At 59.2% G+C, this 13,452-nt stretch overlaps 1 protein-coding gene across 2 annotated transcripts in view; it reads right to left on the reverse strand.

Moving 5' to 3' along the window:
* Window positions 1-242: 242 nt before the first annotated feature.
* Window positions 243-13,452, reverse strand: part of PSD4 (pleckstrin and Sec7 domain containing 4) — a 32,905-nt gene continuing 19,695 nt past the window's right edge. For both annotated transcript variants that reach the window (XM_070429671.1, XM_070429670.1), the window contains exons 5-17: window positions 12,751-13,138; window positions 8,206-8,382; window positions 7,659-7,739; window positions 7,439-7,551; window positions 7,192-7,250; window positions 6,954-7,043; window positions 5,948-5,991; window positions 5,549-5,709; window positions 4,519-4,589; window positions 4,223-4,386; window positions 3,611-3,755; window positions 3,231-3,374; window positions 243-1,779 (exon numbers count right to left, since the gene is read on the reverse strand). In XM_070429671.1, the coding sequence (XP_070285772.1) occupies window positions 1,522-1,779; window positions 3,231-3,374; window positions 3,611-3,755; window positions 4,223-4,386; window positions 4,519-4,589; window positions 5,549-5,709; window positions 5,948-5,991; window positions 6,954-7,043; window positions 7,192-7,250; window positions 7,439-7,551; window positions 7,659-7,739; window positions 8,206-8,382; window positions 12,751-13,138 (1,895 nt within the window). In that variant the 3' untranslated portion in view covers window positions 243-1,521. The remainder of the gene's footprint in view (window positions 1,780-3,230; window positions 3,375-3,610; window positions 3,756-4,222; window positions 4,387-4,518; window positions 4,590-5,548; window positions 5,710-5,947; window positions 5,992-6,953; window positions 7,044-7,191; window positions 7,251-7,438; window positions 7,552-7,658; window positions 7,740-8,205; window positions 8,383-12,750; window positions 13,139-13,452) is intronic.

The following is a 13,452-nucleotide window of genomic DNA, read 5'->3' on the forward strand; positions in this document are numbered from 1 at the left end:
CACACACATGCACTGACATGCATCCACACAGACACACAAACATACCTGCAGACAGGCATAGACATGCAGACACACATGCACAGACACGCATAAACACAGATACACATGCAGACACACATACATACTCATAGACGTGCATATGCCCACAGGGCAGAGGGGATACAGCCTGACAAAGAACAGGTGGCCCAGCTGCCCACCCTCCCCCCCACACACACACTCGTGCACACCTTTCTTCATTGGCTTCTATTTATTGCACACCCATTGGGTGCATGGCTCAGCCCCTGGCCCTGGTCAGAAACCTCTCATGGCCCCCCAGGGCCAGCCCAGCTTGGGGGAGTTCCAGGCCACAGGGCTGGTTACAAGCATGGACGGGAGGGGGAGGCCCAGCAGGAAGGTGGAGAGGCCGTGCGTCAGCCGGCAGGCGGCAGGCAGGCAGCAGAGGCCCCTCTTGGCGGGCAGCCTGTGGACACACTTGGCTGAACAGAGACAATGGTGGCTGCTCCCCCAGCCCAGCCTCCTTCCCATTGGCACAGCCTCAGATTTGTGGGTGTCCAGAGCCCTCCCCACCCCCTGCCCCACCCTGAGAACAGGCCCAGCTGAAAGTAGCCAGAAGGCAGCTTCAGGGGACATACAGGGAAGGCAGGGGCCCAGAGGGGCCTGGTGCCCCATGGAGCTTTAAGGGCTGGGGTGTGGGGAGGGGGTCCAGGCCTCCACCATGACTCTCAACCCTTCCACAGCGGCAGCTCCTGCCAGGAGAGCCCCAGGGGCTGTGTCACCACCTCTTTCTCAGCCTCCCCAGGGACCTGAGCCTCTTTCCTGGCGCTGGGGACACAAAGGCCCCTTGTTCAGGGCTCCCCAGAGCCCTGGAGCCCCCACCGCTTTGGGGCCATTGGCTCTGCTCTGTTCATTAGCAATTGGGCATGAAGGTGGGGCGCTCTCATTGGCTGACTGTAGGGATGAGGAGACAAAGGTGCAGTCCCCAGAGCCAGCCTCCGGGAGCCCTGCCGCCTGCCTGCCTGCCTGTGAGGCCCTGCCCCTGACAGCGGCCCCACCCTGAGCAGGGCCTGGGCTACAGGAAGTTTGCTGGGGGTATCTTCCCAGGCCTCTCCTAGCAGGTCACCTGATTCCCAGAGCAAGACCATCCCCGGGGCCTGACTGCCCAGAGGCCTCGGCTGCCCCAGGCTCTCTCCTGGAAGCTCAGGGACCATCTGCTCTGCTTCCCCAACAAGCGCTGAGCTGCCCCAGGCCCAGGAAAAGGGGCCGTTCTGGATTTTGGAGGAGTGAAGAGTGACATGGGACAAACTCTGGGAGTGGAGCCAAATCTTTGGTCTCTCTCCTCCCTCGGGAATGGCCAGGGACCAGGCGGCTGAGGACTTGCCACGGGGGCAGGGCAGGGCAGAGCAGTACTCCGGCAAGCTCAGAGAGGGCTGTCACTCAACAGAGCAGGGGCCTCCCCTCCATCCCACAGGGTTTCATCCCAGGTCCGCCCCAGAGCAGGGGCCAAGGTCTGTGAGTGACGCTTCACAGCTGATGGCGGTTCCGCTTGGGGATAATCTTCCGGTAGGTTCTGCGCTCTGAGATGTTGCGCTTCACCTTGGCGGTGGTGGGGGCCTCGTCCTGGTGCAGGGAGGGGCTGGAGTGGGACTTCTTCAGGCTGGGCTTGGGCTCCTGGGGGCCTGCGGCTTCCCTCCCCAGCTGCTCCTCCCACAGGTCCAGGTCATCCGAGGGGCAGTGCAGACGGGTCATCAGCAGCTGCACGTACATCTCATAGCGGGTTTTCTGCAACACACAGGCACCCCCACCTTAAGCACCGCCTGGCTCCAGGTGGGGAGGAGGCTGGAATCGCGGGGGATGGGCAGATAACATGTGTATGAAGCTGTGGCAATAAAAACTGTTGCAGAGAGAGGGCTGGACCGACAGCTAGCACCTGTGTTGTACCTGTAACCAGGCTTTGCAGAACACAGCAGTAGCGTGTTAGAGCCCTGCCACTATCTGGACAGCCTTACAGTAACAGGGATCAGCCAGCCCTGTTCTAACGGCCAACAATGTGCGCTGTAACCAACATCTACCAGACACCGAAAGGCCAGGACCCAGCAGGCCTGAGACCCGTGCAGCGCTGCACACGACGGCTCACGCCTGCGCTGAGACCTGGCTGAGTCTGAGTGGCGTGTTAACTGGCATCTGGAGAGCATGATGCTAACAGCCCTCGTCTGCTCACACTCCTAAGGACTCTGTAGCCAGCACCTCCAGATCCGGTTTCCAGCTTGGTCGGTGCTTTCCCACCCTCCATCCCATGAAGCCAAGCCGTCACCCCAGCCCTGGGGGCGGGGGAGCAGGCACCCCATGAGGTCGTTTCCTTGTCCCAGCCTGGGAGGTTGGGTGGGGCACCATCACGACCCTGCTCGTGAAGGAGGACAGGAGGGCTCCAGAGGGCTGGCGGCTGCTAAAGACCCCTCTGGTCTGTGGTGGGAGGGGCTGGAGCTCTGCAGGCAGACCTGGGACCTGTGGCCCACACCCGGGGCCTCTGGGGAAATGGGGCGCTCACTGCCACGAGTGCAACAAAAAGCCAGAGGGCACGACCAGGAGGTGAGGGTGGGACAGCCAGCCGGTGACGCTGACCATTGCGTCTCTGGTCTCTGCCTTTGGATCACCTCTGGCCCCTCTGTTGTCACACTGCCCCTCACCTGCACTGGCTGCGTAGGTTCTAGCATGTGCACCAACGGCAGGCCAGAGCAGAGTTTGGGGTGAGGGGTTGGGGGTTGAGACATTTCGGGTAGATCGTAGAGCTAATAAAGGTCATTCCTTCGTTAAGACTGGAGTAGCATCTACACTGATCAGGTTTGGGTGACTTATTTGCTCTCTCGATGCCTCAGTTTCCTCATCTGTAAAAGGAGGGTCATAGTCCCTACCCCAGAGTTGTTAGATAATTTAACAAGATAATCCGAGCAAGTAATACAAGCGCCACAAATACAGCCTATTATTATTAGGTAGGAATTAGGGGAAATAATATAAAATACTTTTTCCTGCCAAATATACTCTCAGGAGAAAACAGTTATAAAAATAATGTCCCTTAATAGCGTTTCAGATAAGCGGCTGGTCCGTGATCCCAGAACAGGACACGCCCTGCAAAGCGAGTGCAGACATCACCTCGCCTGCCCTGAGCCACAGAGGAGCGAAGGCTGCATGGCCGGACGCGGCCACCAGGGGGCGGACGGGGGCCGGCGGCTCACCTCGTGCTCCAGGTACTCCTTCCGCAGGCGGTATTCCTCCAGCTCCCGGCTGCGGCCCCGCCGCTCGGGTAAGTTCCTCTGCAGATCCAGCAGGTCGTCGGAGGCAGCGTCCAGGCAGTTCTCGTGGGACCGATGCTGCTCCTCCTAGTTGCGGGAGGCAGTGGGAGAAGCAATCCCGATCTCCCCCTCCTCCTTCCGGGGCCAGGTACGCAGCCCGCCCCCCACCCCTCAGTTCCCAGAGCCAGGTGTGCAGCTTCAGCAGCAGCCCTCCTCCTTCCGGGTCCAGGTGCGCAGCCCCGCGCCCCCATCTCCGCTCTAGTCTTCCAGTGCGCGCACCACCCCCAACCCCCTGCCGCACCCGCCTCTCCCCGAGGCCGTACCAGGGAGCTCTGGGCAGGGCCCACGGGCAGGATGGGCCGCACGAATCTCCGCTGGGAACCCACCGCGGCCGGGAAGGGCGGCGCTGAGTGCGTGGCGGCGGCCAGGTTGATGCGCGCGATCCAGGAACTCATCTCCTTGGCAGTGCTGAGGGCAGAGAGGCGGCGGGTCCCCAGGGGTCCCCAGGGCCTCCGAGTCTGTCCTGTCCTTACCCCCGCCCCCAGCTCCGGTATTCTCCCGGCAGGGCAGTCCAGCATCTCAGGACTGGAGCCCCAAGAAGCCAGAGGCCCTGTGGCTAGCAGAGTGTCGGACCTCCGCCGGTGCATTTTCCCTTCACCAAAGAGGAAAATCCGGACGGCAACAGATTTTACATCAAATGCCCAAAAAATGGTGATGTCATCGTTACCCTTGAGTCCTCTGTTCAAAACTGGGAGGGCAGAGCCCCTCCCTGGCCAAGTGGGAGCCGCCTTGGTGTGCAGTCAGAGCCCCTCAGCAGGGCCCCTGAGGTCTGCTGTCCAGGTGGCAGCTCCATCAGGGCGGGGCGCAGCCCCCAGAGGAGCAGGGCTCAGGGAACAAGAAGAGGGCCCTTCTGCTTGTCTCCCACCCAGACTCACGGTGCCTGGAAGAGGTAGAGGCGCCAGTCGGCAGTCCGCAGCTGGAAGACGTATGGCTTCTTGGTGTAATGGGTGGCCGGCGTGGCCAGCGAGTGGTGCACCCCCACGGGCTCGTCCACCATCTGCCCCACCAAACTCTCCCCCTCGGGGCTGTGGTCCTCTCCCTGCCACAGGGCACAGCGGCTCAGAAAAGAGGTTTTCAGTAGTGGCCCCCCACCGTTCTGGGCCTTCCCCTGTTTCTTTTCCTCCCCCCCCCCCCCCCGCCCCCCGCATCCGGTTGTGGACACCCTGCCTACCTTCAGGAAGTAGAGGACCATCCCTCGGAGCAAGGTGTGGAGCATCTTCCAGCCACGCTTGCCCCATGGCGCTGCCCAGGAGCAGAACGCACAGGTGAGTGGGGGTCCCCCACCCAGATACCCGCAGACACACCCAGGCCCCCGCTTTCACCCCTCACACCAGCTCCAACCCCCAGCCCCCAGGTGCACAGAATCATTCAGACGCACAAAACACAGTCACAAACAGGCATGTGCCACGCCCTACACACAGGCAGTCACGCGTGGAAACCCAAACAGATGAGAACTATTGACACAACAAATTCGACAGGCCATCCCCTCTCCAGACACACCCACCGCGAGCACAGCCCCAGCTCGGACATCCTTCAGGGCCCTGCAGATGACCTCGACTTCCTGGGCCCTTCCCGAGAGGCACGGGGCTGGAGCCCGTGGGCAGGAGAGGGCCTGCTCCCTGTGGTCACCGCCGTGCACGGGCCTGTGGGATGCTGGTGCCCTGGTTGGTGCCCTGGTCATGCTGTTGCCCTGCTCTACAGCTCCAGCCATCTGGGCATGAGGCCCAGCTGCAGACCCGGGCGATGCTGCCCCCAGTGCGTTTCCCAGCGTCCTTTCACACGCCCCATGTTTGGAACAAACTATGTCTGCTCCTTCTTCATGGGGGACACCCTCTGACCAACTTTAGATACCCAGACCTTCCGAGGTTCGGCGCAGATTCATCATTTCCCAGGAGCCTGAACCCGTTGTCTCCCACATCCACTCCAAAACAGAACCCCAAGCCTCGCCCCCTCCACAGCCCCTCCTTGATCTGGCCCTTCCTACACTGTCACATACCGACGTGCTTGTCTGGCTTCTGCCTCAGCACGGGCTCAGGGGCAGGAATAGCGGGTCCCTCCTGGGTCTGACCCCCACCCTCCCGGCTGTGCCTCACACAGTCACTGTCAAAGCAGTTACCCTTTGCACACGTCAGCACGTGTCCCTGAGCAGAGCCCCCGCACCCCCACACAGACAGAGGCCCCGCACGGCAGCCGACACCCACTCTTCTTGCCGTCCACGTCGTGATGCATCTTCCGAGCCAGGATGCCCTGCTTGTAGGTGGGCCCCGTGGGGTCCAGGGCCGGCTGCAGGAAGGGGCTGCTCATCTTGCCGCCGAGTGGTGAGGACCCGGCCTTCTCAGGTTTGGCTGCGTCTTCTTCGTCCCTGAACAGAGAGAAGCAGGCGGAGGTGCTGACAGGGCCCCCTCCCTTTCTCTCTCAATGGGGAGCCACATCTCAGGACACCCCAGAAGAAATCTTTCAAAGCCAACCCATCTGTTCCCGTCTTCCCCACGCCCCCCCCCCTCCTCTGGCTCCTCCAGGTGTTACCCGCCCTCAGGTGGGCAGGGGAGGGGAAGGATGGGGGAGGGAAGGGAGGAGTGTGGGGAGGGAAGGTCACTTACACGGCCCACTCCAGCTTCTCACTCCGGATAGACCAGTACAGGGCCTGGAACAGAGGCACACGGTCAGGGAGCCTCAGGCTGCGAGGCCCAAACTCCGTCTGGCAGAAGTAGGGTGGGGGTGCTGCCGCCTGCCTCTTCCACCCAACACAGCTGCCCCCCTTCCGCGAATGGGAAGGAGCTCATCTGCGCACGCACACACGCATGCCGCTGTTCATGGAGCATTTGCCATGTGCCGGACATTGTGCTGTCCTAGTCTCCGCCTGAGCTCAGCGAGGCCTGAACTTCTCTCCAAGGGAAAGGTCTCATCCGCATACCATCCTGCACGGAGGGGGCTGCCAGAGCAGGGCCGGCTCACTGATGGGGCCAATGACTACAGTGAATGAACGAATGAGGTGCCGAGCTTTCACATGATGTAACAGACTATTCACATAGATGCATCCTGCCAGCTTTGTGTAGTCCTGGGCACACCTGCAGGTGCCTGGCACCTAAGAAGTGCTCAATAAATGCTGCGATTGCTAACGAAGAGCACACTGTGTACCAGGCACTGTGTGAGCTCCTGACTCACTTGATGTCGTCCTGAAAACAACACTTAAGTGGTTCGACCCCAGGAGGAACCCAAGTTGGCCACGGGGTATACTGTCCAAGACAAGAATTCAAACGCCGGACCACTGGCTCTAGACTTTCTCTTTTTGAAGTTTTGCCTCTTTTCACTTAGAGAAGAAAAAACCAGTGCTTCTCTGATTTCACAGGCCTCAGAATTGAGCTTTGTGACCATTTCAGGGGCTCCAGCCCCAGAAGTCTGGTCCAGGAGGCCCGGGGCGGGGCTGGGCGTTTTCACGAGCTAACAAATCCCCTGGTGACACTGCAGTCAGTCAAGGGGCCCTGTCCTATCCTTGCCGGATATTTGGGTGAAGCCAGGCACGAGCGCAGCATCCCCTGGGGACCAGGAGCCCGGCTCAGGCCCTGGGCGGGAGGGCGCCTTCCGTGGGCAGCCCCAGCAGCGCACCTTCAGCAGCTCCTTGGGGAAGTTCCCGCCGTCCTGCAGGCCGTTCAGGTTGCTTATGAATTCCTGGCAGCTCATGCTCTTCCCAATGTTCTGCAGCACGGACAGAAGCGGGACAACTGGCACCCCCACCAAGAGGAAGCGCCCGGCCAGCCGCCCTGGAACCTTCTCCAGTTCCCTACGGTCCTTCCTGGCCCCGCCTAGGCCTGGGGTCCCACAGACGCTCTCCCCACCTGCTCACCTGGCCGTGCAGGTCCGTGTTCAGGAGCATGATGGCGCACGTCAAGGTGTGCACAGAATCTGTCCCAGGGAGGTGAGTGGAGAGAAAGTGCTGGAACCGGACTCGGCTCTCCCTCTGCCCACACTGGGCAGGGCAGCCCCAAGTGCTTCTGGTTCTCCACAGCCCCCAAGCACAGCCAGCAGCTGCCACCAGGGAACTCCCAAGCAGGCTCCCTCCGCCCGCGGCACCCGGAGCCCTGCCCTCCTACCTACTGAGGAGAAGAGCCCGGGGTTGCAGTGGTGGAAGCGCCTGGAGAACTGGAACAGGACTCGCTCCCGCTCCTGGGTCTCCCCGCTGAGCACCAGCGCCTGGAGGAAGCTCCTGGGAGGAGGTCCGGATCAGGACAGGCCCCGGCTGGACAGCAGGCCCCGAGTTTGGGCAGGGTCTGCCCGGCCACCCCTTCTCCCCAGGGAGGGCCCAGGCGTTACCGAAGGGCCCGGTCCAGGCTCTGGCCACCGAACTGGAAGAAGGACAGGTACTCCTGAGCCACAGCCCTGCTGAAGTCATTGCTGTGGAGGGAAGTGGGGATCATGTCTGGGTGGAGGAGGGGACGGGAGGCACAGGGGCAGGGGGAACCCCAGGTCTGCACACATCCCAGGGCCTGGGAATTGGGACTGGGGACCCCAAGCAAGGCAAAGGCCCAGCCAGCTGGACCCTGGGACCCGAGAGGGCAAGGGACAGCAAGGGTCTAATCTGTAGCGGCCCTCACCTCATGCTGGGTGGCAGGGCCACATGTGATCAAGGCTGGGAGGCAAAGTGGCCAATCCAGTGGCTCTAAGCTGGGTCAAGTGTGTGAAGGGGTGACACCAGTGTGACAGGAAGAGGAAGACTTGGACAGGGGAGGGGTACAACCAGGACAGGACGATGGGGTGAGAGGTCAGCAATGGGCTGAAGGGTTGGGGAGGGGTGACCGGTGGAGCAAGCCTGCCCGCCTCACCCAAGGGAAGGGCCCCTCGCTCAGGCTGAGCCCCTTACTTCTTCCGCAGGTGCACGGCCACCTCAGACTTCCGGAAACCCTCCAGGCGATAGAGGCGGGAGGCCAGGTCCCAGGCCTGCTTGTCCGTCCTGACGCCGTTGGCCAGCTTGTCTGCAGCCTGCGGCCCCTGGCCCTCCTCTGGGGACTTGCCTTGGGGCATGGGGCTCTCAGGAAGCCTGCAAAAGGCCATCCGTGTCCTCACTCTCATGTGGATGGGCACACATGGGTTCTGGGTCAGGTCATGCAGGAGCCCTCAGAACGCCTGCCCCTCCCACACCCTCCAGCTCCAGCTTCCACGGCCAGACCTGCGACCGGGCTAGACCTGCAACCGAGGAAGCTGCTTGGATGAGGCAAGAAGAGGAAGCCAGACTGGCTTCGGGGTGGCGAAGGCGGGGCGTCGGCCTGCGCTGTGTCTCCCTGGTGCCGTGGAAGGCCTCCCCGTGGAGACAGGACAAGATGGTGGCCTGGCACGGGTGAGAGCCAGCTGGCCACCCCACCGACTCAGTCTGACACGCAGCCCACCTCTACCCGACGCTCCGGTTTCCCTGGCAACAGCACCCCCCCCCCCCCCCCCCCCCCCCCCCCCGGTATCATCATTATCTGAATGCTCGCTATCCCAGCTGCCACAGGGAGGGATTGTGCACGGAAGCAGAACTCATCCTAACATGAGAACCTCACTGATAAGGGCCCTCTCTCCAAGGAACGGGCTCCATGTCGGCTGGTAACTTCTTACAAGGTCCTGACGCTCAGACACACCCAACAGGGCAGGGCAAACAGAATACAAACCAACTGAAAAGTAAAGTTACGAATCTGGCAAAACCGCGCAGGCTTTGATGAAGTCTGGGAAAGTGATGCGGGAAGATGCCAGGAACCACCCGGAGAGCCACTGACCGAGAAGCCGGGAGAGTTAGTCCAGCGAACAGTGAAGAGCAGGAAGTGAAACAGACACACTTGTCCCATCTACAGACAACTAAAACTCCATGGATGATCGGCGGACGAAGCCCTAAAATACTTTGCCAAAATGACCCTGCCAATGGGTGCTCTTCCTAAGATGATATCTGGACGGAGAGACACTTGGGAGGGAAAAACCCCTCTGCAAACATAAATTGTCACGGATTGTACACGTTCACGAGTGATTTGTATCTTAACTGAGCTGTCACTAAAATGAAATAAGCCTCTGTGATCTCACTGTGAAAGTCGAGTGTGAATGAAAGGTAGCTTTTGGGCCAGCAAGCTTGTGCCAGGAAAATTAAACCTCTTATATTGTGTTAAATATAAGACTCAATATGCTTATTTATGGAATCTTTAGTATCGCTTACCAAGAAAGACCCCAATTAACCCTTTCATTATACACTCCAGAAGTACGGTTTTTATTTGAGATGGGTCTCCTTGTTTTACGTTGGGCTGAAGTAACTGGTTTTGGGAGGGGGTCTCTCTCTGTCTAGATTTTGAGCCCCGGTGATGGCCCAGCCTCTACATCTCCGAGGCCAGTGGAGTGGCCACGTGCCTGAGGAGGAGGGCTCTGTGACCTCATAGGATGGGCTCTGTGACCTCATAGGATGGGCTCTGTGACCCGATAGGATGGGATCTGTGATCCCATAGGATGGGCTCTGTGATCTGATAGGATGGGTTCTGTGTTCCAATAGGATGGGCTCTGTGATCCGATAGGATGGGCTCTGTGATCTGAAAGGATGTGCTCTGTGATGTGATAGGATGGACTCTTTCATCCTGATAGGATGGGCTCTGTGATGTGTTAGGAGGGGCTCTGTGACCTGATAGGAAGGGATCTGTGATCCAATAGGATGTGCTCTGTGATCTGATAGGATGGGCTCCATGATCCTGATAGGATGAGCTCTGTGATGTGATAGGATGGGCTCTGTGATGTGATAGGAGGGGTTCTGTGATATGATAGGAGGGGCTCTGTGATCTGATAGGATGGGCTCTCTGACCTCATAGGATGGTCTCTGTTATCCAATAGGATGGGCTCTGTGATGTGATAGGAAGGGCTCTGTGATCCTATAGGATGAGCTCTGTGGTGTCATAAGATGGGCTCTCTAATCTGATAGGATGGGCTCCATGATCCTGATAAGATGCGCTCTGTGATCTGATATGATAGGTGCTATGATCCTGATAGGATAAGCTCTGTGATGTGATAGGAGGGGCTCTGTAACCTGATAGGAAGGGCTCTGTGATCTGATAGGAAGGGCTCTGTCATCCCAAAGGATGGGCTCTGTGATCTGATACCATGGGCTCTATGATCCAATAGGATGAGCTCTGTGAACCAGATAGTATGAGATCTGTGATGTGATAGGATGGGCTCTGTGAACCAAATAGTATGAGATCTGTGATGTGATTGGATGGCTCTGTGATGTGATAGGATGGGCTCTGTGATCTGATAGGATGGTGGCTGTGATCTGATAAGATGGGCTCTGTGATCTGATAGGAAGGGCTCTGTGATCCTGATAGGATGGGCTCTGTGATCCTGAAGGGATGGGCTCTGTGATCTCATAGGTGGGGCTCTGTGTTGTGATAGGATGTGCTCTCTGATCTGATAGGATGGGCTCTCTGATCCTGTTAGCATGAGCCCTGTGATGTGATAGGATGGGCTCTGTGACCTGATAGGATGGGCTCTGTGATCTGATAGGATGTGCTCTGTGATCTGATAGGATGTACTCTGTGATCTGATAGGATGGGCTCTGTGATCCTGTTATATGATCCCTGTGATGTGATAGGCTGGCTCTGTGTTGTGATAGGATGGGCTCTGTGATCTGATAGGATGGGCTCTGTGATCCTGTTATATGATCCCTGTGATGTGATAGGCTGGCTCTGTGTTGTGATAGGATGGGCTCTGTGATCTGGTAGGATGGGCTCTGTGATGTGATAGGATGGCTCTGTGTTGTAATAGGATGGGCTCTGTGATCTGATAGGATGGTTTGTGTGATCCTGATAGGATGGGCTCTGTGATCCGATAGATGACTCTGTGATGTGATATGATGGGCTCTGTGATGTGATAGAATGGGCTCTGTGATCTGATAGGCTGGGCTCTGTGACCTCATAGGTGGGGCTCTGTGATGTGATAGGTTGAGCTCTGTGATGTGATAGGATGGGCTCTGTGATCTGATAGAATGGGCTCTGTGATCCTGTAGGCTGAGCTTTTTGATATGATAGGATGTGCTCTGTGATCCTATAGGATGGGGTCTGTGATGTGATACGATGGCTCTGTGATCTTGATAGGATGGGCTTTGTGATGTGATAGGATGGGCTCTGTGATCTCATAGGTGGGGCTCTGTGTTGTGATAGGATGGGCTCTGTTATGTGAAAGGATGGGCTCTGTGATGCTGATACCATGGGCTCTGTGATCCCGATAGGTGGAGCTCTGTGATATGATAGGATGGTCTCTGTGATCTGATAGGTTGGTCTCTGTGATCCTGATAGGTAGAGCTCTGTGATATGATAGGATGGGCTCTGTGATCTGATAGGATGGGCTCTGTGATCCTGTTAGAATGAGCCCTGTGATGTGATAGGATGGCTCTGTGATGTGATAGGATGTGCTCTGTGATCTGATAGGCTGGGCTCTGTGACCTCATAGGAGGGGCTCTGTGATCCTGATAGCATGAGCTCTCTGATGTGATATGATGGGCTCTGTGATGTGATAGGATGGGCTCTGTGATCCTGATACGATGGGATCCGTGATCCTGATAGGTTGAACTCTGTAATGTGATAGGATGGGCTCTGTGATGTGATAGGATGGGCTCTGTGATCTGATAGGAGGGACTCTGTGATGTGATAGGAGGGGCTCTGAGCCCCACGCATGGGCACAGGGATGGGAGTCGGGTTGGCCCTGCAGGCAGTGCACCTTCAGGTCCAGGACCTGCACCGCCACTGCTTCCTCCTGGCCTCTCCAGCCTGACCTCTCCTTCGCCAGTCAGAGAACAACCCCCTTTCCCAGTGGGACACCAGGGGCTGTGTTTTCACCCAGGATCTGGAGAGGCAGAATGAGGCTGGCTTCCCACCTTGCCTGTTCCCACCTCTGGCCTCAGGTCTGGGTTCCTCGTGCTGCTGTGGACCCCCAGACCACTTCCCTTCATCCCAGGAAAGCCCGCCGTGGTGCTCCGGCTCCCCTGAGATCTGAGCCAGCACCCGGGCCCAGGCCCCTATGTGAGCTTCTCCCAGATGCCTCCTCAGAGTCAAAGCCTGTGTCACCCCACGTCACGTGCTCTGCCCTCCCACGCCCCACACCTACCTGGCATGGCTCCCATCTCTCTGGGCACATGGGCCTGGCTAGGTTTCCTGGACACTCGCCCCTCTTGCTGTCCAGCCTTGGACAGGCTCTGGCTCAGATCCCACCCCACGTGTATGACTGTTTGCTCTTTGGTGTCCTATGCTTCCAAACCTGCCCTGTCTTCCTCAGAGCCCTGCTGGTGCCAGGCACACGATCCCGGCTTAACTGACAATAGCTCCAAATCCCTGCGTGCACTGCTCCCGCTCCCAGACCAAGACCCCCTGATGCACCCGAGGAGGAGCCGCTGCTAGCCCTCACTTACCCTCCCGTGGAAGCCAGGTGAGCATCGGGCTGGACAGCTCCGGCGTGGGCAGTGCCAGCAGGGCCCTCACTCTTCACCTCCTCCCCTGGGTCCGGGGCCTCGGGGGCCTCCTCTGTCTCTGAGGACCGTGGCTGTGCCACCTGCGTCTCCAGGAGGGCCAGGCGGGAAGCGTCTAGTGTCCACGTGGGGAAGGCACTGCTGGGGTGGCAGCCCTGGGGCTGCGGGCTGCCTTCCCAGGAGGATGAGGACACGGGGCTGGGCCTGGGCCCGAGGCCTCTGCTCTCAGACTCAGGGCTGCTGGGCTCTGGCGAAGAGGCTGGGCCCCACCAGGGGCGGGGGGCAGGGGTGCAGGGAGCAGACTCCTGGGGACACTCGGTATCTCTGTCACCTGAGGGAGAGCGGAGTGAGCTGATAGCGGGCGAGCAGCAGGCTGGGGGCCCGGGGGCCTGCCAGAGCAGACAGCCCTCGGCCTCCTCCCAGGGCACCCTCCCTGGGCTCCTCCCTGGCGCTGGGCAGCACGTCCAGTCCCTCCTCCAGGCGGTGTCCTCCCACGTGCAGGGGCACAGGGCTCCCAGGACTCCCACCCCAAGGCAGCCAGGCTCGGGACAGGTGAACCGCTAGGACCCAGGCCTGGGTCTCCCGTACATTTCCTCAGTGAGGGGAGTACGTAAACCCAGGGTCCTGATGATGTCACAGGTCTAT

Source organism: Myotis yumanensis, unplaced genomic scaffold (genome assembly GCF_028538775.1).
Source record: "Myotis yumanensis isolate MYYU_CA2020_CCGP unplaced genomic scaffold, mMyoYum1.0.hap1 SCAF_11, whole genome shotgun sequence".
Taxonomy (NCBI): Eukaryota; Metazoa; Chordata; class Mammalia; order Chiroptera; family Vespertilionidae; genus Myotis; species Myotis yumanensis.